General features: G+C 35.4%; 1 protein-coding gene and 1 pseudogene across 1 annotated transcript in view; one reads left to right on the forward strand and one right to left on the reverse strand.

Moving 5' to 3' along the window:
* The window catches only part of SRPK2 (SRSF protein kinase 2), a 236,623-nt gene that overhangs the window by 166,089 nt on the left and 42,939 nt on the right, over positions 1–27,595 (forward strand). The window contains 8 exon segments of the mRNA XM_043965951.1: positions 1,606–1,714; positions 2,291–2,378; positions 2,804–2,891; positions 5,573–5,679; positions 18,695–18,860; positions 20,190–20,215; positions 21,722–21,968; positions 22,550–23,032. Coding sequence (XP_043821886.1) covers positions 1,606–1,714; positions 2,291–2,378; positions 2,804–2,891; positions 5,573–5,679; positions 18,695–18,860; positions 20,190–20,215; positions 21,722–21,968; positions 22,550–23,032 — 1,314 coding nt within the window.
* Positions 17,805–18,200, reverse strand: LOC122727987 (annotated as a pseudogene).

Raw genomic sequence — 27,595 nt, forward strand, 5'->3', positions numbered from 1 at the left:
ACGATATCTACAATCCTTTGTATTACACTTGAATCCCTTCTTTTTCTTTTTTTATACTTTCATCATGCCAATAGGTTTTTATTTTCACTATTCCTAAGAATATAATCATTCAGAAACTGGGAGATAACATGATAGAGTGTCAAGCAGGGGCAGGGTTTGGAAGAATAATTATGGGCTTGTCCAGTGTTTTGCAACATAGTAGATGCTTAATAAATATTTCTTGAACTGAATTAAATTGATGGAGAGTATAGAAATCCTTTGAGATGATAGATTAGGATACTGTAAATGACTACAGGGAATAAATCTACTGTCATATTAATGCATTGCCATAAATAAATAAGAAAAATTAAAGTAAGAATTTCTCTTAAAGAATAAATATTATTAGGTTATTTGAACATAAATGTTAGCTCTCAGTATACTAGATCTTCATACTACTGTGCCTTCAAATGTACTGCTAAGAGAATTTTAATCCTCTGCTAAGAAGCTCTGGTGGCTTCCTATTGCTTCACAGTCTAGTTCTGGCTTTTACAGATTTTTTACACATTACTCCCCTTCATGTACTTGACGATGACCCAGTCTTTGCACATTCCATCTCCATTTGTACATTCTAGGGCAAGCAGCATGTCTTTTTGCCCTGATTCTACTCTGACTTTAGCCCTTCTTCTTTACCCTCTTCTCTTTTCTCTCCCTTTTCTTTCCCCTTCCTGACAACAAAGACTTTTACATGAGCTGATTTATTTGGAAAGAAAGTTGGAAATAAAGTATCTTTCCAATAATTGCGGAATGTCTAATTACCAAAGAAAAATATAAAGGAATATTGCTTTACTTTAACAAATTAACAATATGAAGAATTCAGAGAAGCAGAGGAAGATTAATATGTAGTAATACAAGGAGGGAAGCATTTTTTGGGTACAGTATGCACAATAACTGTAACGATGCAATGAAAATCATCCGATCCTTTTTGTTAGATACCAATGACAATATGCTATCCTGTCAAAGTTAAAGGACTAGTCTTTTTGTTAATAATTGATAATGGTGTTCCTCTGTGGGAGGACTTTGGGCATTTGTTGGTGTCTTCTTTTAAAACAAAATGTATCAGTCAGTTTATAAAAAATAATCTTTGGGCAGTTTTACAAAAATATTGTGAGAAAAGTGCTTTGTAAACCTTATTTCCAGTATAAAATTGGGTTGTTATAATGGTGTAAGTTATTTTCATGTCCTATTAAGTGGGTGCATCTTTGTTTCAACTAGATATAATAGAATGGGGTGATAAGAAATCAAAAGGTAGGTGAAGAATGTTTTTTAGCCAAGAAAAGTCTTTTATGGTTAAAAATTGTTGGGGGCGGCTAGGTGGCGCAGTGGATAAAGCACCAGCCCTGGATTCAGGAGTACCTGAGTTCAAATCTGGCCTTAGACACATGACACTTACTAGCTGTGTGACCCTGGGCAAGTCACTTAACCCCCATTGCTCTGCAAAAAAAAAATTGTTTAATAAGTTTCATGTTATATTTTACTGCAGTATATCAGTTGCTAAAGGTAAGAGAAGTAAGAAACTTTTTTTTCTTTTGCTTTCTGACCAAATAGATTTTTTTTTTCCCATAAAAGGTGGCTACCATCCAGTGAAAATTGGAGACCTTTTCAATGGCCGCTACCATGTTATTAGAAAGCTAGGATGGGGACACTTCTCTACAGTCTGGCTATGCTGGGATATGCAGTAAGCTCTATATTTTTTCTTTGTGTGTTTTGATTCCTAATTTAAATACATTAATCTGTCATGCTAAATAGAGATTGCTGAAGGGCAAAAATATCTGTTATTTTACCTAAGGAACTTTATATTGTTGCCACAGTGTTTTTAGTCTTTGACTAGAAAAATTAAAATTCCTTTGAAATTCCATATCCTCTTCTTTTTAAAAAAAAATTGAAACTTTTCTCTTGGAGTTAGTTGATGTTCATTTAATACATGAAGGTTTAATTGTCTCATGATGAATTCACAGATTTCACAGAACATCAGAGTTGGAAAGTGGGATCTTATAAGATAGCTAGTTTAATCTATATCTGAATAGGAATTGTCCCCACAATATTCTTCAGCAGATAGGCAGGTTTTGCTGAAAAAAGAAAATGTTAAGGAAACCTTTTCCAAATAGAAAAATAAAATTATAAATCTCTTTGGGAGGAAATTTTAAATTCTTCTCCTTAAATAATTTTTAATACTCACATTATAATTATGATGTATTTTCCTGAAAACAGAATATGTGTGTGTACATATATATATATAATTTTTTTTTCCAAGGGGAAAAAGATTTGTGGCAATGAAGGTTGTAAAAAGTGCCCAGCATTATACAGAGACAGCCTTGGATGAAATAAAATTGCTCAAATGTGTAAGTATTGTCAAAAGTTTATTTCAGTGATAGAAAAGTAATGGTATCAAAACTTAATATTTTTATTGCACTTTCATATATTTTATTAGCATTACCTAATTGCTAATATTAACTTGGAATTTGTTTTTCATAATTTTGAAGTATTGATTTTTATTAAACTATCCTAACTTTAAAATATACCTTTGGGGGGCAGCTAGGTGGTGCAGTGGATAAAGCACTTGCCCTGGATTCAGGAGTACCTGAGTTCAAATCCAGCCTCAGACACCTGGCACTTACTAGCTGTGTGACCCTGGGCAAGTCACTTAACCCCCATTGCCCTGAAAACAAAAAACAACAAAAAGAAAATATACCTTTGCTTGGTAGATTGGGATTAATTTAGAGTCATTTTCTCAAGACTGTTTTTATACTTTTTTCCCACCCTTTAGGTTCGTGAAAGTGATCCAAGTGACCCAAACAAAGACATGGTTGTACAGTTAATTGATGACTTCAAAATTTCAGGCATGAATGGAATACGTATCCTTTCTAAGATGTCCATCCTTGCATGATGGATGGAGATTGTTGTTTTGTAACTATGAAGCAATTTTATTGTTCTATCATTTAAATCAATCCCAGGAAAAATTTAGTAGGTAATCCACTGCTTCCCATCCTTTTGACTTATTGCATTATTGACACCAGTGGTGAATATTTGGATAATCAGTGTCATTAAGAGGTAAGAGATAGACAGAGAGGAGAATGACCTACACTTTTATCTGAAAAAAGCAAAGGAAAGTAAAATAGTATTATTAGTAGGAGAAGTAGAATAAAATAGGCAGAGTCCTAGGTTAGAATCAGGACAATGATGAGCGACATCTGAGCTGGAGTGGAATAGAGCATTTGGAGCTCAGGATGGGAGGGGAAGGCAAGACTGCATGAAGTAAAGCCTAATTTAGCCCAAGATGGCTGATTAGAAAAAAGATTCTGAATTCTCCTCCCCACCCCTGATACTTATACCGCTTCTTATTGTGTCACCTTGGAAAGTTACCTCTCAATTTCCTCATCTGTAAAAAGAAAGTGTTGTTGAACTAGAAGAACTTTATGGTTCCTTCCAAATTTTTTTTTTTGGTGGGGCAATGGGGGTTAAGTGACTTGCCCAGGGTCACACAGCTAGTAAGTGTCAAGCGTCTGAGGCTGGATTTGAACTCAGGTCCTTCTGAATCCAGGGTTGGTGCTTTATCCACTGTGTCAGCTAGCTGCCCTTTTATGGTTCCTTCTAACCCTAAATCTATGATCAATCAGTCAGCAGGTATTTATTGTCAGCTGTGCCAGCCACTGTGCTAGGTGCTGGGCATACAAAGGCAAAAATAAAGCAGTTTCTGCCTTCAAAGAACTTGTAATCTCTGATTCTGTGATGGAAGGAAAAAACCCCAAGTATACTAATCATGACCTAGAATATTAAGGGGCTAAAGTTGCTCATAAAACAGAATGGTTGGGGAACAAACACTTATCAAGCTCCTTTGGACCAGACACTGTGCTAAGCACTTTATACAGATTTATTCCTTACAGTGGCTCTGGGAAGTGCATGCTATTACTATTCACTTTTTAAAGTTGAGGAAATGGTTTAGAATAGAGCAATAGTTTAGAAAGCAAAGTCCATCAATTTGCTGAATCTAAGAAACATATTTTAAAAAAAGATGAATTAAAACATTAAAAATGGAGGGTTGGGGCAGCTCGGTGGTGCAGTGGATAGAGCACTGGCCCTGGATTCAGGAGGACCTGAGTTCAAATCCAGCCTCAGACACTTGACACTTACTATCTGTGTGACCCTGGGCAAGTCACTTAACCCCCCCATTGCCTTGCAAAAATTAAAACAATAAATAAAATGGAGGGTTCTAGTAGAACTAATTGTTCCTCAGTTGAATACAGAAATTGAGTGGCAGTTATGTTCTTAGACAAGGTAGTGATAAAAATAAGTATAGTCAGGGTAGCTAGGTTGCACAGTGGTTAGAGCACTGGCCAAGGATTCAGGAGGACCTGAGTTCAGATTTTGCTTCAGACTCTTAATAGCTGTATGACCCTGAGCAAGTCATTTAACCTCTGCCTCAGATTTCTTAAATGTAGGAGGCAACTAGGTAGCGTAGTGGATAAAGCACTGGCCCTGGATTCAGGAGGACCTGAGTTCAAATCCAGCCTCAGACACTTAACACTTACTAGCTGTGTGACCCTGGGCAAGTCACTTAACCCCAATTGCCTCACCCCCCCCCCCCCCAAAAAAAAAAAGTATATTCAGGAGAGACAAACATGGAAGCTACATTAATCTTAAAAGAACCATAGCTGAATATCAATATTAAAAATGCATTGAATAACATAGCACCTAATTACTTAAAGAAAAATGTAATTAAAATAGAAGACCTCAGTTGGAAAATATAAATTGTTGGTGTCTTCACCATATCTTTTTCATATTTAGACAGATAAGAGACATATAAAGAAAAGAAATTAAACTTGAATGTTCACAATACTATATGCAGTAACACTTTTTTTTATTCTGAACATTAAGGAATACAGATATTTTTCTCCATTGTACTCTACCTATTATAAAAAATGATTATGTGCTAGAGCATACATAATTTGTAAATAAAGTCAATAAAGCAGATTTGTTAAGAGCATCCTTTACATATAACACAATAAGTTTTAATTTCTTAGAAAAATATGAACACAAGACACAGCCCAAGAATGTTGTTCATTGGAGAAAATGAATATGAAGAATATGGGGATAATTAATATTTTCCTAAATAATAAATGGTTCAAAGAACAAATTTTAGAAAAATATATTTTAAAATTATTACAATGAAACAATATTCCAAAGTTTCTGGGTTGTAGCTAAAGTAGTCCATAGTTGAAGGAAAAATATAACCTAGTAAATCAAGAAATTAATAGGTAACCCAGTCAGCTACCCTATTTAGTTGCCTGTAGGTGAAAAAGATTTCAGTTGCCTTTTTTTTCAGTCATCTATATTGTTAAATCCTCTTTCCCCTTCCCCCAAAACTGAGAGAAAAGGAGAAATAAGGGCAAGATATTGGAATACTCCATATTCCTGGTTATACATTATTTTTTCCAAGTACTGATTTTGTAATTTTTATAACCTTTTATTTTTTCCTTATCTGTGTTTGTGTATCTACTCTCATGATACTTGTACGTTTTCCTTAACTGTGTGCTAGATGTTTGTATGGTCTTTGAAGTACTTGGCCATCACCTCCTAAAGTGGATAATCAAATCAAACTATCAAGGTCTTCCCATCCGTTGTGTAAAAAGTATAATTCGACAGGTAATATTTTCCTCCTATCTATGCATATTTTAATGGTAACTGGTTCTAAATTAGTTTTTTAAAAAAATTCTTGTTTATATGTTTGTATATTACTTTTTACACACACATACACACATTATACAAATAATCATACAGACACACATAGTAATACATTGTAATCTATTAAAACAAAGAGCTATATTTTCAAATGAGTACTCCTATTGAAACTGTATCGCAGCTATATAAACAATTTAAGAAGTTGCTTTGGCCAAAGAAAAATTTAATGGTCTATCCTTTGCTTCTAAGCCCCTCTGAATTTAATGATAGACATACACTCTGTAACTGAACCAGTACTTATAGCCTCTTTAGCTTGGTAAAGCCTTCCAGAGGCTTTCCACTCTGCTAATATAGCCTCTGGATCCAGAGTCACCTTCATATAAGTAGGACTTTACTATTATTTGTGATCTCTTATTTAAAATTAGATGAGTCTTAATAGGATAGTATTATTGTTTTCATATATTAACACTGTTATGTGTCTGCCTAGCATAGATTTCTTTATGTACATTAAACCTTGTCTTAAGATAAATAATGTGTGATATTTACTCACTGGATAATTTGTTCAGCATCTCAATGTATTCGTTAGTAAAATACCACAGAGAAAACGGTTTCATATAAATGTTTCTAAGTATATATTTGAAGGGAAACAAAGGTGACCTAAGAAATTATCTAGTTACATTTGAAACTTGTTATTTGCTTATCAGCTGACCTAAATAAAATACTAGTTTGAAAGGGAACTCTCAGACTTAGAAATTTACATGATTAATATTTCTAAGTCTAAGCTGTATGTAGGTAAGGACCATGACTTATATGGGGTGTGATCTTTAAAAAACAAATGAGATTGAATTGAATTTTTAACTACTAACTGCATGTTATAAAACTAAATTAAGAAAAATGCAAATATGCTCAACTCATGATTAGTATAGATAATACAGTATAGCATATAATAGTTGTGGCTAAAATTTCTAAGTCTGAAGAAGAAAAAGAAACAGTGAAGTCTCCAAGCTGTAGAAAATAGGTTTATTGAGAGAGGGTACCAGTCTCACAATAAAGCCAGTCTCAGGTCTAGGACCCAAAGATACCAAGCCTAGGGATTCAGTGGTATTTATACCAATCTAATAAGGCTCAAAAGCACCATACCCTATTCCTTTAAGACTAACTCCTCTCAGTCCATCTTTAGAAAATTGCAAATGGTACAGAAAAGGAATACATTGAATCATGATCAGCATCAAACAAGACATAAATAGGAGCTCAGGGAATGTCCCTTCCTGGCTAGCAGTGTGCTAGCTCCATACCAAATGGGGCACAGCCTAATAATTTTTACAAACATCATCTTTCTACATTAACATTGTTATGACTCTCAATGCTGATTGGTTCCTTCAGCTTAGAAGATACTATTTTAGTGTTGTGGTTAACCACAATGCACCTTATTAAAGAGGGACATCACAACACAAAGCTGATATATGACTCATATGAAAGACTAGGCTGAAATACATCATATAAAAAGAAAATCAGGTTGCATAACTTAAGAAACTAGACTATACTTAAACGTATTGAATCACCATTTGTCTCATTATACTGATTATTACCACAGTTAAATCACTTATATCTAAGGGGTGGGGAAAATCTCACTTATATAGTATATACAATATCTACTAGATAAAAGTACAGACTAGCAGATTATCTGTTTTGGGGGGGGGTAAATGATATGAAAAAAAAATAAAGAAGCTATGAAGAAATTTTTCAGAAGAGTTTTTAATTCAAATTCTTTTATCTGCTCTCTAAAAATTTTATTTGATCTTTACCTGTGAGTTTATATAGGGCACATTAGATTTAGCTTAATAGGAACCAATATTAACATAGACATAAAAGTAATATATACCTAAATTAATTGAGGACTAAATTAAGAACTCAAATCTTGAAGAACAATTGACACTCATTTACTGGAATCATTTTTCTATTGCTGTTGTCAACAATTTTTGGTTCAAATTATATTCTCCTGTTTGCAGTAAACATTATGCCTTTTTGGTATATGATAATAGATTTACATACATACATACATACATACATACATATATATATATATATATACACACATATACACACACACACACACACACACACACATATATATATGTAAAATCTCTAAACATATCTATTTAGAGCATGTCCCTAACTTCAGCTAGCATTTTTATGACTTTATCACATAAAGTATAGATGATTGAAAATCCTAATACAATATTTGTCAGTATAGGCCTTGTATTTTATCAGGTCTGCCTTGTGTACAACCTTGAGAGAGACTTATTATCATTGTTAATTTTCAAAAAGACCTCATTTTAGGACTTTGACCCACATTTAGAACATCACTGTAATTAATCATTTAATGAAATGTTCTTGTTAAAATAGAGGTGAACATTTCACTGAGAAATTACTATCCTGGTATCACTTGTCATTGGTTAGAGCAACTTATTATTGTCATGTGAGAATTGTCTCTATATCTTTAATTTCTGTTGGAGAATATGAAGCTGAATGGCTTCTGAGCTTAGCTGGTTTGGCAAATCTTTATAGTCTAACTCCATTAATTTTAGTATAGGTTGTGTCTGTTTGTCTGTCTGGTCCGTCTGTCTGTCTTCATTTCTATAGAAGGAAAGAGTCATGGTCTAGATTTCGTTTTTCCTTTAAGAGTAGAACTGTATGCATGGTTTTGCATGGGAAACTGGTTATTCAGTTTCTTCAAATCCCTTTCCATTGGTGATGTCAGCAGATTTAGATATATTAAGAACCATAAAAATTTGGGGGGTGGAAACAACATAATAAAAATGTTTAGTTTCTGACAGGCGTTGCCTCTTATCTGTGATCACCCTTGAAAATGAACTGACAGATTGACATTTGAGTAGGAAGGTTAATAGAATTCTTGTTCATTGTATTTTTAAACTTCTTTAAAACAAAGGCCTTTTAATATCAATATTCATCTGGTGAAAATGCATGACTGAGAGTCATGAAACACCAACATCTTTAAAAAATTATAGTTGGTGTCATCCAAAAGGTAATTGGAGATGCCTTGGGTAAATGGAATGAGTCGTCTGTAACATATGACCAACAAAGAATTGGTTACCAGAAGCAGTGATATCATCAGAAAGATGTGTACATAATGGATATCATATTTCTTGCCTTCCTAATGGTTGGGGAGGGAGAGAATTTGGAAGTCAAGAATAAAAATGGAAAAAAAATATGTGACAAGAAAAAAAAGTAGGCTGGTCATGTAGCAAGGGCAAGAATCATTCTAATAGGACTAATAGACATTCACAGGATTCTTGAGAATGGGAACTCAGTCAAAAGTTACTTTACCAATACCCTTTTGGTAGCACATTTTTACCTGATACTTTATGAATTCCAGTATTCCTGCATTCCTACATGAAAAAACCCCTCTTTCCTACTACTATATTAAAAATTCTGTTATTTGTATACTTTTATTCATCTTAGATCTCTTCCTCTCATATTAGATCATGGGGCCATTTTCATTCCATTTTCAGTAATCTTTTATTCATATGTTGCAGATAATCTCTTTATTTTATTATTTGTTTTCTTGAAAGTAGGTTCGCAACCATGTAGACTAGATGTAGCATAAAGATTTACATTAGCTAAGCTAGGCCGATGAGTTCCCTCTTCTGCCTTATGCCTGTGACATAATTCCTCCCCTCCCCCAACTTTCTCCTCCTTTACTCCATTCTCTGATGAAAAGATGACGCTTTTCCACAACTAGGCCAACCCCTCTATATGAAGAATTACCTATCTTCCTGGAATGTAAAAGATTCCTAATTAATCTCTTTTCTTCAAATCTCCTTTCTCTTAAATCTGTCTTTCACAGAGCTACCAAAATGATATTCCTAAAGCACAGACCTGATCACATCATTCTCCTGCTCAGAAATCTCCAGCACTTCCCTTTTGCTTTTAATGTCAAATAACAGATTCCATTTGGCATTTAAAGCCCTTCCCAGTCTGGCCCAGCTTATTTTTTTCAAGTACATTTCACATTACCCCTCCATCATATATTGTGGTCTAAACAAACTGGTCTACTTGTTACTTCTCACATACAACATTCTATCTTCTTTCTCTATTGTTTTGCTTATGCTCCATTTCTGTAATGTGCTCCCTTCTCTCTCCAGCCCAGTCATCTTGTTTTTACTTTTATACTTACTTATGTGTTCTCTTCCCCCCACCCCCACCCCCCATTGGAAATGCCTTGAGGGCAGGGATTGTTTTGTCTTTGTATCTATACTGCCTAATGCTGAATATGTAGTAATCACATAATACAAAAGCTTATTGATTGATTGACAACCTGTAGTTACCCAAAATAGTATTCAAAAGATGTCAAGAATTCTAGAGGTAGGGGCAGCTAGGTGATTCAGTGGATAAAGCACTGGCTCCAGATTCAGGAGGGCCTGAGTTCAAATCCAGCTCAGATACTTGACACTTACTAGCTGTGTGGACCCTGAGCAAGTCACTTAGCCCTCATTGCCCGCCCCCCCCCCCCCAAAACAAAACAATTCTAGAAGTAGATTACTAGAATATTGGTTGGACTCATTGTAGATGATGGGAAGGATATGTGCAAGAGTCATCCAGGCTGGCTGGAAAGGCCTGTTTGAGTTACGATCTTACACCCAAATTCTCAATCTTCTTGTCTCATTGGTTCCCTTCTCATACCCCTCATAGTTTATCAGTTGCCATATAGTTTTGATTCTCCCTCCACATCATAATTTCATCATATCTTCACATAATATTTCCTGCAGAGTCTTTATTGCTTCAGAACAATTTCAAACAAAACCTCTCATTCTGTTATTTGAATTTAGCCCTTATATTAAGGTTATAACAATTCACAGAGATGCTTTTATTTCTCTTCTTATGTTTAAGTAAGAAAAAATTTAAATTAGTTATATTTTGTACTTTTGAATACACTGAGTGTTACAACTAATATAGTTTTTTTGAATTCAGATCAAAGCATACTATTTTCACTTTCTTTTTCTTTCTCATAGTTTTTCTATGGCATTATTTGGAGGTTTTTGGGAAGCGATCATGTTGTGAGTTCCAGAGAGCTTACTGCCTTTCTTCTGCCATCTTGGCTCTACCCGTAAATCCCAGTTTTTTCCTTTTTGTTCTGATTCTTCTTTCACAACATGACTCATGTGAAAATATATTTAACATGATTAAACATATATAACCTGTATCAGATTGCTTTCTGTCTTAGGGAGGGGAGAGAAAGGAAGGAGGGAAGAAAATTTGGAACTCAAAAAATCTATACAGAAATAAATGTTGAAAACTATCTTACGTGAAATTGGGGGAAATACTATTAAGTAAAAAACAAACCTAATATATTTTTGGTGAATTTTGCATATATACAAATTGGCAATATGCCAACGTGTGCCATTATTCCTCTTGATTTAGTAGACATGATTACTATACTTATTAAATGAGAGGATACTTGATTGGAATATCACATTTAATAGCTAACACTTTTTTAAGCTTTAAAGCTTTGCAAAGTCCTTCACAAATATCTCATTTTATCCTCCCAAATACACTGGGAGGTAGGCACTATCATTATTTTCATTTGACAGGTGAGCAAATAAAGGCAGAAATAGGTGTAGTGACATTTACATACTTTTACAGGGACCTTATGGAGTCATACAACTAGAAAGTGTCTAAGCCTGAATGTGAAATTGGGTCTTCCTGGCTCCAGGTCCAGTGCTCCTATTCACTGAACCACCAGCATTTAATGATTATAGAATAATGTTAGGGTAGTTGCTGATTCGTTATCATTGTCCAATTAATATGTCCTTTCTTAGCTGAAGGGAGGTTAATGTATCTGGTAGAATATAAGTTCATTGAGGATAAGGACTATTTAATTTTTTATTTGTATCCTCAGCACCTGTTTTCCACCTAATAAATGTTTGTTGAATTTAATGTCCAATTCTTCTCTCTCCCTTTTCCAACTCCATTTGGTCACCAAATTATTTCGATCTCGTTTCAACAAGCATTTTTTTTAAGTGCTACGTACCATATGACACACACTGTCCTCAGGTATTTACAGTTCAAGGAGAAAAGGGAAATAGTCCCAGCTATCAATTTGGTTTCCATTCTACTAGAGCAAAAACAATATAACGAGAGTAAATAGGAAAATATATTAAATTCCGCATAAAGGAACCTGGTGATTGGGAGAAGGATGAAGAGCACTCACAATTCAAGGGAAAAGGACCAGCCTTGTGGAGGAGGTGGTAATTGAGCTTGGTAGAAACTAGGGATTCCAGGAGATTAAGGTAAAGGAGAATACTAGGCATGGAGAACAGCTCTGCATAAAGTCTTGGGAATGAGAGATGGAATTTAGTGTACATAGAACAGAATGTGGGGACATTTGAACTGGAACATAAAGTATGAGATGTGGAATAATGTGAAATCAGTCTAGAAAGATTTTTGAAGAATGATTGTGAAGAACTTTATTTAGAATTTTATTTTCCAAATTACATGTAAAACAAATTTTTGACATCAATTTAAAAAAACTTTGTGTTGCCAATTATCTACCCCCTAAGAACTCAAGCAATTCACTATAAGTTATACATGAGTAGTCATGCAAAACATATTCCACATTAGCAGGTTGTGAAGGAAACAGAAACTAAACCTTCAGATAAAGGAACTAACAAAAAAAATTATGCTTCAGTCTGTATTCAGATCTCATTAGTTATTTCTCTGTAGATTGCACCCACCTACCCTGCCCGATGGATTTGCATTTTTCATAAATCCTTCAGAATTGTTTTGGATCATTGTATTGCTGAAAATAAACCAAGTCATTCACAGCAGATCATCTTACATTATTGCTGTTATTTTTTATACAGTACATTTCACTTTGTATCAGTTCATGTAGGTCTTTCCAGGTTTTTCTGATAGCATCTGTCATCATTTTTTTTTTTCTTTGTACTAAATTACATTTACATAGTACTTTAAAGAGAGATTTTCTTACAATAAACCCGGAGGTTGATTATTGCAACAACAGAAATAGATAAACCATTATATAGTACCTTATACCTGACAAAGAGTTTTCTTCACAATAGTCCAGCAGAGTAAGTACCATATTTGTGATCATCATCATCAATTATCATCATTCCATCAATCATTCATCATCTTGAATTTCTATTGCCTGTGCTTCAAATTTTTTTTCAACAGTTACTGTTGCTATGTTACCCTCCATCCTATTCCTTCCTATGATATTTACTCTCTTCTATCTTCTTTTACCATATCCCTCCTTAAAAGTGTTTTGCTTCTGACATGCCCCTCCCCCAATCTGCCCTCCCCTTCTTTCACACTCCCCCCTTATCCCCTTACCCTCCTACTTTCCTGCAGGGTTAAATAGATTACCCAATTGAGTGTGAGGGACTTTTAATGCTGAATTTGAAGTGCTTTTGGGATATCTAGGTGGTGATAGCTCTGTGGGGAGATGAAGGCTATTTAGAAAGATCATGTAGATATGGGAATCATCTGTTTGCAGATGCTAATTGAACACATAAGAGCTAATGAAATCCCTGAGAGACTGTAGAAGGAGAAGAAATGAGAGCTTCAGATTAAGCCCCGAATGCATTGATACAAAGGTACTATATCCCCACAAACCTAGCACAAGTGCCTGGTGATAATAAATTCTTAATAAATGCTTATTGAGGGGCAGCTAGGTGCGCAGTGGATAAAGTGCTGGCCCTTGGATTCAGGGGACCTGAATCAAATCCTGACTCAGGACACTTGACACTTTACTAGCTGTGTGACTCTGGGCAAGTCACTTAACCCTCATTGACCCACCTAAATAAACAACAAACAACAAACAAATAAGTAAGTAAGTAAATGAATGAATGAATGAATAAAAAAAATGCTTATGGATTGATGGGCCATCAATGGAGAATGAAGTGTTGGTCATCAGACATGTAGATAACCAAGAGTGAGCTATGACTTGAAAACCTTGAGAGGTTGCAGTCTGTCAACTCATTAAGTGTCTATTGTGTGCTAGGTATTGTGCTAAGTGTGTGGGGGATACAAAAAAGGGCAAAAGATAGTCATCAATATCTCACAGAGCTTATATTGGGGCATAAAACAATAGAACTTATAAAACATATGTTTGTGTGCAAACTTATAAACACATGAAGCATGTTTAAAATATAAAACCTTTGAAATAATAAAATGAATATTTTAACATACTTTTAAGTCTGTCTGAAGTTCTTCTTTTGATAACCAACATTTCCTTTAAATAATCTAGTTATAATAAATGTTTTGTTACAGTTTTGCTAATCTCATTTTCATCTTTTTCATGTAAGTGTTTATGTGTTTGCGTTTGTTCTCCATATAATTATATTTTGTGTCATATTTTTCGTTCATATACACAATCTGCTTAGTTGTTCTCTATCCTTTGGATACAAAGATCATTTTTCTCTGGTTCTGTCTCTTTTTGTGTCTCTGTATCTCTTCTTGTTACAAATGAAGCAACTTTGAACAATTTTTACAAACATACTCTCCTTCCCAAACTACTTCTTTTAAGGTAAAAATGTCATTGGTTTGTGATTTCAAAAAGTTTTCACTAAGGTCATGTTAAGGAAGTGGTAAGTTGTGCCTATTTTCCCTGTGCTCTTGTCATCCCCCATTGTAAAAATATTTTTTGTAAATTTATTTCACGTAAGCCTTTTTTCACATATTTTCATTAGTAATAGTTTAGATTTCAATTTCAAAAATTATATCCCTTGTTCCTTTATTAGGGAGTATATATTACTGTTATTATGAATTAATTTTTTTTATAGATGTAGGATGCCAGATTTTTACTAATATATTTCTCGCAAGTGTTTTCTGAATCTTTTTCTTTTAATTTTAAAGATAATGCTGTTTTGTCTAAAACCTTTCTTTGTATAATCAAGCCTACCCCTTTGTTCTCAATAATTTTTTCATTTGATTGTTTTTAAATGCATAATTATTCCATATTATCCATTATCTTATAGATTTTAAAGATTTTAAAATTTAATCATTGATACAATTAGTGTTTATAGCATGAAGTACATATTTAACTTATCTCTTGAACCATGTGTATCCCATTTTCCCATCCTTTTTTTTTTTTTTTTTTTGGTGAGGCACTTGGGGTTAAGTGACTTGGCCCAGGGTCACACAGCTAGTAAGTATTAAGTGTTTGAGGTTGGATTTTGAACTCAGATCCTCCTGAATCCAGGGCTGGTGCTCTATCCACTGTGCCACCTAGCTGCCCCTTCCCAATACTTTTAATTGATCAGTATTTCAAGTACGATTCCTTATAATCGTCTATTTCTAATTGTTATCCCTTTTGTAATGACAAGAATATTTCCTCTATTTTGAATCCGTTTGATGTTTATACCTGCCCACAATTTCCTTTTTTTCTTTTTTTTCTTTTTTTTTTGTGGGGCAATGAGGGTTAAGTGACTTGCCCAGGGTCACACAGCTAGTGTCAAGTGTCTGAGGCGGATTTGAACTCAGGTACTCCTGAATCCAGGGCCGGTGCTTTATCCACTGTGCCACTTAGCTGCCCTGACAATTTATTTTTGATAATGCTAAATCCCAGTTTCAGCACTGGGCATCATTCACATAGAGATGATAATTGAATCCATGAGATCACCAAGTGAAATAATATAGAGAAGAGAATGGAAGGAAGGTGGTGGTAGCAAAAAGCAGTTTTATATTGTTTAATGATAAATTGTTTTTTACATGTAATTGGGGAATAATAAGACAATAAAATTCTAAATGAAAAAAATTAACCCAAAAATAAAGATTGTCGTGTTTAGTGTTGAACTATATCTCACATTGGACCTATTATGCATTCATTATAGTACTGCTTATAAAATGGGAAAAATAAGTCATTAATTTCACATATGTGGAATGTCAGACAACCCTATTTTCTCCCATTTATGGATAGATCAATCTCTGTTTTCTTGTATGACAGCCAGATGATGATTTTTTTTTGGCTACTATTGTTGCCAGTTTGTTGGCTGGCACACAGTAGGCACTTAATCAATGCTTGTTGGATTCAGTTGAACTGTTGCTTTTAAGGACAGTGCATACTTTTTTCAATCTTATAATATGTTGCCTCCTGCTGCTGAGATGATGTATGGTCAGGAAAGAGGCAGAGGAGGGAGGGAATCTTTAGTATGTGTGAGCAACTGAAAGGAAAAAAAACACCACCACCAAAAGCAAATTGACAGGTTTTCACCAGGCAAGCTGTAAAATCAGCAAACCTTTCTGCCTTGAAGTGTGAGACTTCATTAATTCCTTTTTTTTAAAGTTGCGTCACAGTAGTTAGTGCTTTCAAGATCAGGGCCATGTCTTTCGTTTCAATGAATTTCAATCAAATGAAGACCGAAAAGTACTGTATTCATTTTTTTTAAAAAGCCCAACACTTTCTGCTTAGTGACTTTTCTTAATTTTTCCTTGTGGTCTTATTAATTAGGATACGAAAAGGAAATACAGAATCATAGACTGTTAGAGCTAGAGGGAATCTTAGAGATCATCTAATAATTCAACGTACCCATTTTAGGTGTCTCAGTGGATAATGGGCTGGGCCTGGAGTAAAGGAGACCTGAGTTCAAATCCAGCCTCAGACACTTACTAGGACATGTGACCTGGGCAAGTCACTTAACCTCTGTTTGCCTTAATCCACCAGAGGAGGAAATGGCCAACCACTTCAGTACCTTTGCCATGAAAACACCATGGACAGTATTGATGTGCTATGGTCCATAGATCATCAAGAGTCACACCTGACTGAATAACTGCACAACGATACTTTTACAGTTGAGGAAATGTCACTTTAGAGAGCAGTTGTAACTTGGCTAAAAGCTCAAGCAGGTGGTTTGAGCCAAAACTAGAACTTAACCTGAGTTTTCCATGTTAGTGCTGTTTCTGCCTCACCTCCCCCATTTCTTTATATGACTATTTTAATGTCCTTTTAGAGTTTCAATGATCTCCATCAAATTATCATTAGGCATTCTATTCCTCAGCCTCAGGCATCCAAGTTTTGCATACTCTTATGTTATCATTATCCATTTGCTTCTTTGGTGAGGGAAAAAACACCTTGAAGATTACACTTTACATAAGGACAGTAACTTTCTAATTTTCCTCTTTCATCAAGTGATAGAACCCTAATTAAGCCTCTTCTTTCAGGACCTCCAAATCTAATTCTATATGTGTATAAAGGAGGCAGTACTTAAGTGTAGCATAGTATTGACTTATCATTTACTTTATGTCCACAAATCTGGCAGTAGACTTTATGTCAGTTGTTTGCGAACAAGCCTAGCTAAATGCATCACTATCCGTGGATTGTAGTTATGGTATTTTTGGACAGAAAACAGCCTTCAGAAAGTACCTACCTAGTTTTAGAGATCTGTAATCTGAGAGAAATGTTTTCTACCTCACTATTCCACTCACCTTTTTTTAATATTCAGCATTTTAATTTAAAGTTTTGAGTTCCAAATTCTATCACTTCTTCCCTCCCTCCTCTCTCTTCCCTGAAGCAGTATGCAATTAGATATAGGTTATACATGTGCAATTATGTAAAACATTACCATATTTGTCATTTTATATAAGAAAACTTGAATAAGAGAAAAAAATGAAAGAAAGTGAAAAATAGCATGCTTCAGTCCGTGTTTCATCAATATCAGTTCTTTCTTTGGAGGGGGATAGTATGTTTCATCATTAGTCCTTTGGGATTGTCTTAGGTCATTGTAGTGTTGAGAATAGTTAAGTCATTCACAGGTCTTCATCAAATAATATTGCTGTCTCTGTGCACAATGTTCTCTTGGTTCTGCTCACTTCTCTGTCTATCAGTTCTTCTAAGTCTTTCCAGGCCTTTCTGAAATCACCTTATAGCAATATTATTTCATCACAATCATATACCACAGCTTGTTTAGCCATTCTCCACATTCCACTCATCTTATAGATGAGGAAACTGTAGCAGAGAGGCATCAGGGCCTTGTTCAGGCTCTCACAGACAGTAAGGATTGAAACCCAAGGTCTGATCCAGTACACTTTTTTTTTTCAATTCATTTATCAGTTTATTTTCTCCCTTCAACCATGAGAATATGGTAGCCAGATTTGGTTTTCACTGGAGGATCTGTGTACACAGGCTTGTCCAGGCTGCTGATGGGCAAGGCAAATGCTGCTTCTTGGAATGGGCCCACCATGGAGCCTCTTGTCATCCAGCCCAAATCTCCCCCCTGCTGGGCTTTATCTTCACTGTACTGAGAGGAAACTTCATTGAATCGCACTCCAGACTTGAGTTTTTCCATGGCCTCCGTGATTCTACCATGCTTTTCACACAGAATATGTCAGACCTTTACTGCATTTCCATCACCTTTAGGACCCTGAGCCTTCTTATCTGCACCCTCACTTCTGGAAGCTGCTGCCCCTTTCCCTCCTTTGCCAGAGCTGCTCTTCCCCTTGGGTGCCATCTTCCCACTTTCCCCAGCACACTTTTTACTATACCAAGCCGCCTCTTTTAACTCTTCTTATTACACTGTTTGTTTCCTTGTTAGTTGAGGTCAAGGTGTTAAATTGACTTTCAAAATATTTCAATATTAGTTTTAACATTATTGAATTAGTATTAACATTTATAGAATGTATTGTGTCGTGAAAAAATTATTATTTTGAAACTCATTCACAGTATTTTATGGGAAGAACAAATTTCTCACCAACAAATAAACCATTTTTCCATCAAGAGAGAAATGGGCAGAGTTTGCTTTAAGTCACTGCCACATTCCAAATACTCTGTGTTTTGAAATATGAAGTAAGTATTAAGGACTTACTGTGTGCCCTACGTTGTACTAAGAGATGTGTGTATTTTTGTGTGTGTGTAGTAAGTGAATTCCATTTCTGATCCTTATCTTTTGTAACTGCCCTTCACGCCATATAATTGTTTTCTTTTCTCATTTTTTACTCTTATCAGGTTCTGCAGGGTTTAGATTATCTACACAGCAAGTGCAAGATTATCCATACTGATATCAAGCCAGAAAACATTTTGATGTGTGTAGATGACGCATATGTCCGTAGGATGGCGGCAGAGGCCACAGAGTGGCAGAAAGCAGGTGCTCCTCCTCCTTCTGGCTCAGCAGGTGATGGACCTGATTGAAATGCTAGTTAAAATAAAGTCAGTATTGCTTCTGACTTTCAGTTATGTACAGGTAACAGAGAACAGTTTTGTGTGATTTCATGCACTCATGCTGCAGAGAGGCAGTATGCTCAGTGGCTAGAACACTGAGGTTGTAGTCTTGTAGCCTGCTTAAGATAGTAAATCGCCATGTGACCCTGGGTAAGTAAGGTAACCACTTTCCCTCAGTTTTTTTTTTTACCTATAAAGTGAGAGCTTTGAACTAGTTGTCTTCTAAGGTTTCTTCTAGCCCTACATCTGTGATTCTGTCATCTATAATCATTTTAAGATTATCTGAGTGACAATCTTCACTCATTTAACCCAGGACACATGAGAGTAGCCTTATACAGCTTCTTAGCAGTGTTATTCTCTGAGATAGTTTGGGACGTGTAGTAGTCCCTTCATGTTAATATAAGAATGTCATTTAGGCTATGAAGCTATCATTTTGTTCAACTTTTGTAGGTTACAGGAAGACCTGTTTGTAAATTAGACATATATTCAGTTTATTTCAGGGCAGCTAGCTTGGTGCAGTGGATACTGTGCTGGGCCTGGAGACGGGCCGACTCATCTGCCTGAGTTCAAATCTGGCATCAGGCACTTATCTGTATGACCCTGGGCAAGTCTCTTAACTCTGTTTGCCTCAGTTTCCTCATCTGTAAAATGAGCTGGAGAAGGAAATGGCAAAATCACTCCAGTATCTTTTGTTTGTTTGTTTGTTTTTGTTTTTTTGGCAGGGCAATGAGGGTTAAGTGACTTGCCAAGGGTTACACAGCTATTAAGTGTCAAGTGCCTGAGGCAGGATTTGAACTCAGGTCCTCCTGAATCCAGGACTGGTGCTTTATCCATTGCACCACCTAGCTGCCCCCTGCTTCAGTATCTTTGCTAAGAAAACCCCAAATGGGGTCATGAAGAGTTGGACAGGAATGGAACAATTAAATTTATTTCAGTTAAAGAAAAATATATTTTAGATATTGAAAATTTCATCAACTAAAAATAAATTTGTTAGTGTATAACATTTATGAATTGTTTAATTATGTGATTAGTCATTGCTTTAGGAATGATTGATTAAATCAGGTAAACTACTATGAACAACATTTTACTGAATATTACAAGAGATTTTATTATTCATATTTCATCATATGCACTTTCTTTGGACCACTTTGAATGAGATCATTGTTGTATATAAGAGCTTGGTATTTGAAGAGCTATTGAACTGTGTTTTTTATTCAAACTACATTTGTAAAAATTTACATACAACCTTCTCTAAATATTATTTTATTTCATTTCATTTTAGTGAGTACTGCTCCACAACAAAAGCCTGTAAGTATTTAAACAATACTCTTCAATTAACCTTCATGTCAAAAGAGATTATTACTGGTCTTTTCAAATAATGACTTTTAAAGTATTTACCGTTAGACCTTTTTTTCCTTCTGCTCTTTACCCCTTTTAAGGCTTCCCCTTTTTGAAGCATTATTTCCTAGTTTCTCGTTCTATTTTGACATCTCTTGTATATTTAAATAACCTTTAGTCATGTTTTGAGAAGGTACCCTATCCCTATCCTTACCTGTGTTTCTTAGCACTATTGCTCCTGGTATGCTCTTGCTTATCTAAGGCTACTTCTCTTTTAGTCGGGGTGCTTTCCATAGATTTAATAATCTCCAGTATTCTGTAGCAGGGCTGTTGCCTTGTTTGGGGATTAATATAGAAGTAGTCATGATACTTTCCTTGAAATGTTTTGGATTTGGTTCTCAATTCTCATTTTTGTTTGTTTTGGAAGCAGTTGACCCTTATATTACATCTTTTTGTAGCCTCTGTTCTCATTACACACTTTCCATAAAACAAAGAGCCTCGTTTGAAGGCAATGATCTGTCCAAGTATCCTTAAGTTTACTGAAACACAATTTAAGGTATAGAACTAAGATTACCTTTGGAGATGTGAAGCTGCCTGGATTCTTTATAACTAGTAACAAAGTACTTTTAGGTGATAGGTCAGATGACATTTTCCAGATCACTTTAAATCCATTAACATAATAGATCAAGAAGCTCAGAATACAGCTCTGCACAGTGCAGATTAGAAGTCAGAATGCAAGAGGAACCGTACTACCTAAATTTCTTTGAAAGCAGAGAAGCTAGAAAAGTTTTTCTACATAGCTGTGGCTTAATTAAAGCATACTCATGCTAGGAAAGGTTGGTAGCCCTTTGCAGAAGCTGATCGTCAACCTTTATACCAAAACAGCTTTTTTTTTTCTTCTTCAAAACTAAGCAAGTAAAAGTGTGGCTTTAATTATTTTTTCTTCTTTTTTTTTTCCATCCAGTTGAGCCCTAGTTTATGTTTCTATAAGTTCATTTCTTTTTTATTATTAGCAGCAACACTGAGTGAGATTCTTTACACCAGTAAAGAATAGTACTTTATATTGATCAAAATGAATTATTTTGGCAAATAGGTCCTATACATTATGGAATGTAGTTATAAAGATCAGGGATGTTGTAATTAGCTAAGATTTTGTATGCAGGGTACAATTTATTTAAGGCCTGGAACCCTCAAGCATAGTGAAGACATTGTATTAGCATACAATGGACAAGACATTGTCAATTCAGGTCTTTCCCTTTCAAAACAGCAGAAGAAAATCTCCAAAGAGCACACATAAAACAATATCTTAGTCAACTGTCTTTCTCTTGTATAACTTTTCAAAGTTTGAGTTAGAAGGAAGATTTATGTAGAAATGCAATTTCTTTTATTTTTGTTTTCCTGATAACCATTGTGTTGCTATAAATTGCTTTAAAAGAACAGTAGACTGACCTGTGGTGTTTTCTTAAAATGTTGTAGATAGGAAAAATATCTAAAAACAAAAAGAAAAAACTGAAAAAAAAACAGAAAAGGCAGGCAGAGCTGTTGGAAAAACGCCTTCAGGAAATAGAAGAACTAGAGCGAGAAGCTGAAAGGAAAAAAATAGAAGAAAACATCACTTCAACTATACCCACGAATGATCAGGAAGATGACTACCACCCAGAGGTCAAACTAAAAACAGCAGGATTAGAGGAGGCAGCTGATGAAGAACCTGCCAATGATGATGGTTAGTGAAACCTGCATGCCCTGCCTTATGAAAATACATGAAAACTATGATGGGGAAGTGTTTTGTGGTCAGCAGTCTTTCAGGTCTCCATGTTCAATAATCATATATCTGTAATGTATCCAAAATTAATTGATTAGTTTCTTTTGATGTTGTACTTGTATCATGTACTTTGTACATGATTTTTTAACTTAAACTTCATTTTGAGCATTTGGGGAAACAAGTTAGTGATAGAACTACAAAATATGTTGGCCCAGACAAAAATTTCCAAAGGAATTTTGTTCTTTGTTTTCCTGCTATTCCAGTAATAACTTTTGATTTTTTTTTTAACTTAAAAGTATTTGCACAAACCTTTTTTTGAAGAATTAAGTGTGCTGGGGTAAAAAAGGCAAGGCAAACTAGAATATAACAGAAATTCACACCTAAGGGTCTTTTTTAAAAAATCCTGATAGGTTTTTGTTGCCTGATATTTCACATAAATACATGTGGTTTTAAAGTCAGTTGCATTTTTTTTGTTGAAGAGTTAAATGTCTTTTCAGAAAGAAAAATTAAATAACTCATTCTTAACACATTAACTTTTTAAGGTGAAACTGAAGATCAAGAGGAGAAAGAAGACACAGAAAAAGAAAACACAGAAAAAGATGATGATGACGTTGAACAGGAACTTGCCAACACAGACCCTACATGGATAGAATCCCCCAAAACAAATGGCCATATTGAAAATGGTCCGTTCCTATTGGAACAACAAATAGAAGATGAAGAAGATGATGAGGAAGAATGCCCAAATCCAGAGGAATATAATCTTGATGAGGCAAATGCAGAAAGCGATTATACATATAGTAGCTCCTATGAACAATTTAATGGTGATTTGCCAAATGGACGACATAAAATTCCTGAGTCACAGTTTTCAGAGTTTACAGCTTCAATGTTCTCTGGGGCTTTAGAGTCTGTGGCCTGTGGCTCTGCAGTTTCAGATGGATCAGTTCTAACAGAGCGAGAAGAAAACAGTCCATCTCATGACAGGAGCAGAACAGTTTCGGCATCCAGTACTGGGGATTTGCCAAAAAGTAAGTGCCTCTCTCCTTAGCGAGCTGCTTTTTTGCCTCAAAAAAGCCAAACTAGAACTTTTAAAAGGTTAAGTTGTGAAGGAAAGGCTTGTGTACTTATTAGTACTTTTCATTTGGGGGAGCATGTACCAGCAACTTTTTTGGACAAATGAAATATTATAGTCACTGCCTCTGGACTTTCTCTTACTCTGATTGTAAATCCATTTCAGATCTTTTCAAATATTGAGCATGACTTTAACTTAAGTCTTTAAACTTCTACTGCTTTTAGAGGCAGCATGCAGAACCAGCCTGGTAGATCTAGGTCCAGCCCTGCAGTTTTCCCCCCACACACTGGCTATGTGATGCTGGCCAATATACTTAACCTCTCATTATTCCAGGCAAACCTCAAAGATTAAATAAACTGCAGAGAAGGTGCCAGTCTGCATTTGTTAAGGGAGTTTCTTGTCTGGGAATTCCCTGTATCAGTGAAATCATAGATCTAGTTCCTATTCTTTTCCCTTTTAACTAATAAGAATTGTAGGCTCTCATTTTTTTTTCTATCAAATCATAACGTCTATAAGAAGAATTTTAAAGATTCCCACTGTCCAGGAACCTATGTTCTTCAGCTTTCCCACAATTAATTATTTCATATTGTATAATGTTGCATCTACTGGTACTAATAGTATCTATTCAGGGATAAAATTATCTCCAGCAATAGTGTATATCTTTTTGACAAGCATTGTTGTACAAATTTGGCAATCCCTGCTACCAGAAAGTCTGAGGCTGGTGGATTACTTGAACCTGAGAGTTCTTAACTGCAGTGAGCCAAGGCAATCAAGTATTCACGCTAAGGCTCGCCCCAGTATGTTGAGTCCACTGGAGCAGCTCACCACAAAGCTGCCTAAGGAAGGGTTAACCCCCATTGGAAACGGGGCAGGCTAAAGCCTCTGTGCCAATCAGTAGTAGGACTTGTCCTCAAGTGATTACTGGGCAAGATAGGGAGAGGTAGTTCAAAGGGGACAGGTAGAGTAAAACTCGTACCTTCCTTGTTTTGGTGATTATGCCTTTCTTAATATTGTCTACAATTATGTTAGTTTTTTAAAATCTTCTATATCACATTGTTGATTCATTATGCTTGTGGCCTACTAAAACTCCTTGTGAATGTTGGTTTTATTTTAAATGTTCTATGGATTCTTCTTTCTTTTCTTTTTCTTTTGTTATGCGACTGTCTCTTTCCACTGTATAACCATCTCTCCCCTTATCCCAGCTCCACCAATCAAACTGTTCCCTTGTAATAAATACAGAGACTCATGTAAAATACATCCATATAATGGACATATTTAAAACGTATGGCTCATCCCGCCTCTCCAGTCTGCCACTGTAGTGAAGAGGCACAGGAAGCATGCTTCACTGATGGTTGTCAGACTATTTTTTCACTTCGTTAGAGTTCTGAAGTCATTGAATTAGGGTTTCCTTTATATCGTTATGGTCACTGTGTAAATTGTTCTCCTGGTTCTGCTCATTTCTCTCACTATCATAGATTTAGAGCCTGAGAGGACTTTAGAAGCTATCTAAATCCAGCCCTCTCATTTAATAGATGAGGAAGCTTTAACTCAGAGAGGTTAAGTGATTTGCCTAGGGTTGTGAAGCCATTAATTGTCATCAGAGGTGAGATTTGAGTACAGTTCTTCCAGGCTCCAAGTCCAACACTTTAGCTGTGATATCATGCTGCTTCATCAGTTCATGTTTTCCCAAGTTTTTCTGAATTCTTCCTATTCACTAATTTTTATTTTATTATATTCATAAGTCACAGTTTGTTCAGATCTTCCCCATTTTATGAGCAGTTTGTTTCCAGTTTTTTACTATTAGAAAAAGTGCTGCTATAAATATTTTTTGTATATATAGGACCTTGAAATCCTTGAAAATATCGCCAAATTGGCCTACTTGCTGTTCTCTGATCGTGGCATTTTTTTTTTTTTTAACCTTTACAGCTTTGAAAAGGCTGTTACCCAAATCTGGTATATACTCCATCCTCGCTTTTGCCTCTTAGAATAGATTTTAAAGCTTTCCTTCAGAAGCCTTCTCCTACATAAAACTTCTCTTAATTTACCTAGTTTTTGGTGCTATCTCTTCTCAAATGATCTTTTCTTCACTTATTTGTGTATATGTTACATATTAGTGAGCATGCATCTCTGTCCTCTCAGTAAAATGTGATCTTCTGGAGGGAAGGCCTTTGAAAAATTTTTGTTTCAGTAGCTCCATAATGCCTTGCACATAGATAGGTACCTAATATATACTCGTTCAGTTGAATTATGTATTGATAAATTTTCTGTGTATCCACACTGGCCTTTTTAGTCAGGTCCCCTTTTTTGTCATCTTTGGAATCATTTCACCTTTCACCTTCCGTTTTTTATTCTTGAGAGCCTTCCATATTTCTTTGTTTTTCTATTTTTTCTTTCTTTCTTTCTTTTGAACTCAGGTTCTCCTGAATTCAGGGCCAGTGCTCTATCCACTGCGCCACCTAGCTGCCCCTATCATCAGTTTTTATAAACTTTGTGTTCCATCTTCTCTTCTTCCCTCCATTCCCACCCCCCACCCACAAGAACTCAAGGAATTCAAAATAAGTTATACATGAGCAGTCATGGAAAACATTCCCACATTAACTGCTTCCCATATTTCTTTTTTTTTCTTTTCTTTTTTTAAGTGAGGCAATTGGGGTTAAGTGACTTGCCCAAGGTCACACAGCTAGTAAGTATCAAGTGTCTGAGGCCAGATTTGAACTCAGGTACTCCTGACTCCAGGGCTGGTTCTCTATCCACTGTGCCACCTAGCTGCCCCCTTCCCATATTTCTTGGGCCAAACTTCCCATGTAAACTTTTAGAAGAGATGGTGTGAAGTAGTGGATAGATTGTTGGCTTTGGAATCGGGACCTGGATTTGAATCTTAGCTCTTTTTGACACTGATTGTGTAAACCTTAAGCAAGTTACTTCTCTGGGCCTCAGTTTTTACATCTGTCAGATTAGCGTTACATTAGGGTACCTTTCAACTTTAAAGCTATGATCCTTATATCTTAACATTACCTTTGAGAGACTTTACATTTCTAAGATTTTTGTAATAGTAATTCTTCTGTGTGGCCTTGCTCCTGTCACAGGAAGCCCTAAAGAATATTACGGTAACTCTTGTCCTGTAGAATGTTGGTTCTGTTCCTTGAAGGTCCTGAAATTTACCACTATCTTAGGAAAGGAATAGTGCAGTTATAATCCAAGGAGGAAATAAGAAAAAAAATCCTCAGCCTTATAAAGAATATGCAGGGGGCACAAAAGAAAAAGAAGTGTTCATACTGAGACAAGATTAATCATACTATCTGCCTGCTAGCCACAAGGAAGAGGTATGTGCTAGCAGTCATGGACTTTGGACCTCCCTGTAGAATCGTCTAGACTTGAAAACCACTTGTTGACTATATTGACTAGAGGATTTTTTGAGTGTATGAATTAGGCCAGAGAGCCTACCAACCGTGTGATTTCTTGCTAAAAATTAAAGTTTATCTCATCAGTTGATAAGCATTAAAAGGAAATAAAATTTAAGACAAATAAAATGGTTGTGATTTCTTTAAAGAACTTCTTCACATAACAACTTTTCATAGCTTTCTAGTTATTTAAATGTGATATAACTTCAAATTAATTTACAAAAAGCTTTTTAGGATTGTACTTAATAAGCGGGAAAGCAAGGTGAACCTGTACACATACACAGCTGTGTTACTGGAGGGAGCTCAATTAGCACAAATTATTCTTTCATGCAGCTTTTCATGAAAAACTGAACCTTTTTGTGAATAGAAGATCTATAATCCAATATTGATACTTGAAAGGAAAAATTTCTATCATATTACATATGAAATGTATTTTGGAGTATCAAAATAGGCTTAATTTCCTCTGTTTTGTTAAAAAAAGTCTGATTCCTCTCCTTCCTTCAGTACATTGTGTTATTCCAAAATACCACATCACTTTAACCAGCATTTATATAATTTGCAAGTATATTTCAAGTTCAAAAGTAGTCTATAGAAAAATTAACTTGGAGGAAATGCTGTTAGGAAGCTGGGAGTGGACATGAAAGTGGCATGAAAGGAAAGCTATTAAACCCGAGTCAAATCTCTTTATCTCTCCCAAAGATTTTTTCCTTCTCTCTATTTTTTCCCTTCTTTGGGTTGAGGAGAAGTAGTTGATTAGGTGTTTTTATATATTTTATATATTCTCATTGTGATGTTTAAAATCTAAATTGTGGTCACCTTAAATTAGAAGCTTCAGCACCAGTCTTTGGGCATTAAGCATTTATTAAAGCATACAGGTATTAGCATGGAGTTCAGAAAGTTAAGGAAAGGTCTATCTAGCCTAGAGTTCCAGCCTGGTTGGGTTCTTCCTCAAGTCCTCCTCCATGAGCCTGCTTTAATCAGGAACTCTCCAGCAAGCTCATTTTGGAAGCTTTTTATAGGTGTGGAAGAGAGGCGGTGCTTACACACTGCTTCAAGCTGATTGGTTGGTGTCATCCAAATCCATTGGTTTTGAAGGTGGTCTCAACTTGAGTTCACAG

The sequence above is a fragment of the Dromiciops gliroides genome, chromosome 5 (assembly GCF_019393635.1).
Source record: "Dromiciops gliroides isolate mDroGli1 chromosome 5, mDroGli1.pri, whole genome shotgun sequence".
Taxonomy (NCBI): Eukaryota; Metazoa; Chordata; class Mammalia; order Microbiotheria; family Microbiotheriidae; genus Dromiciops; species Dromiciops gliroides.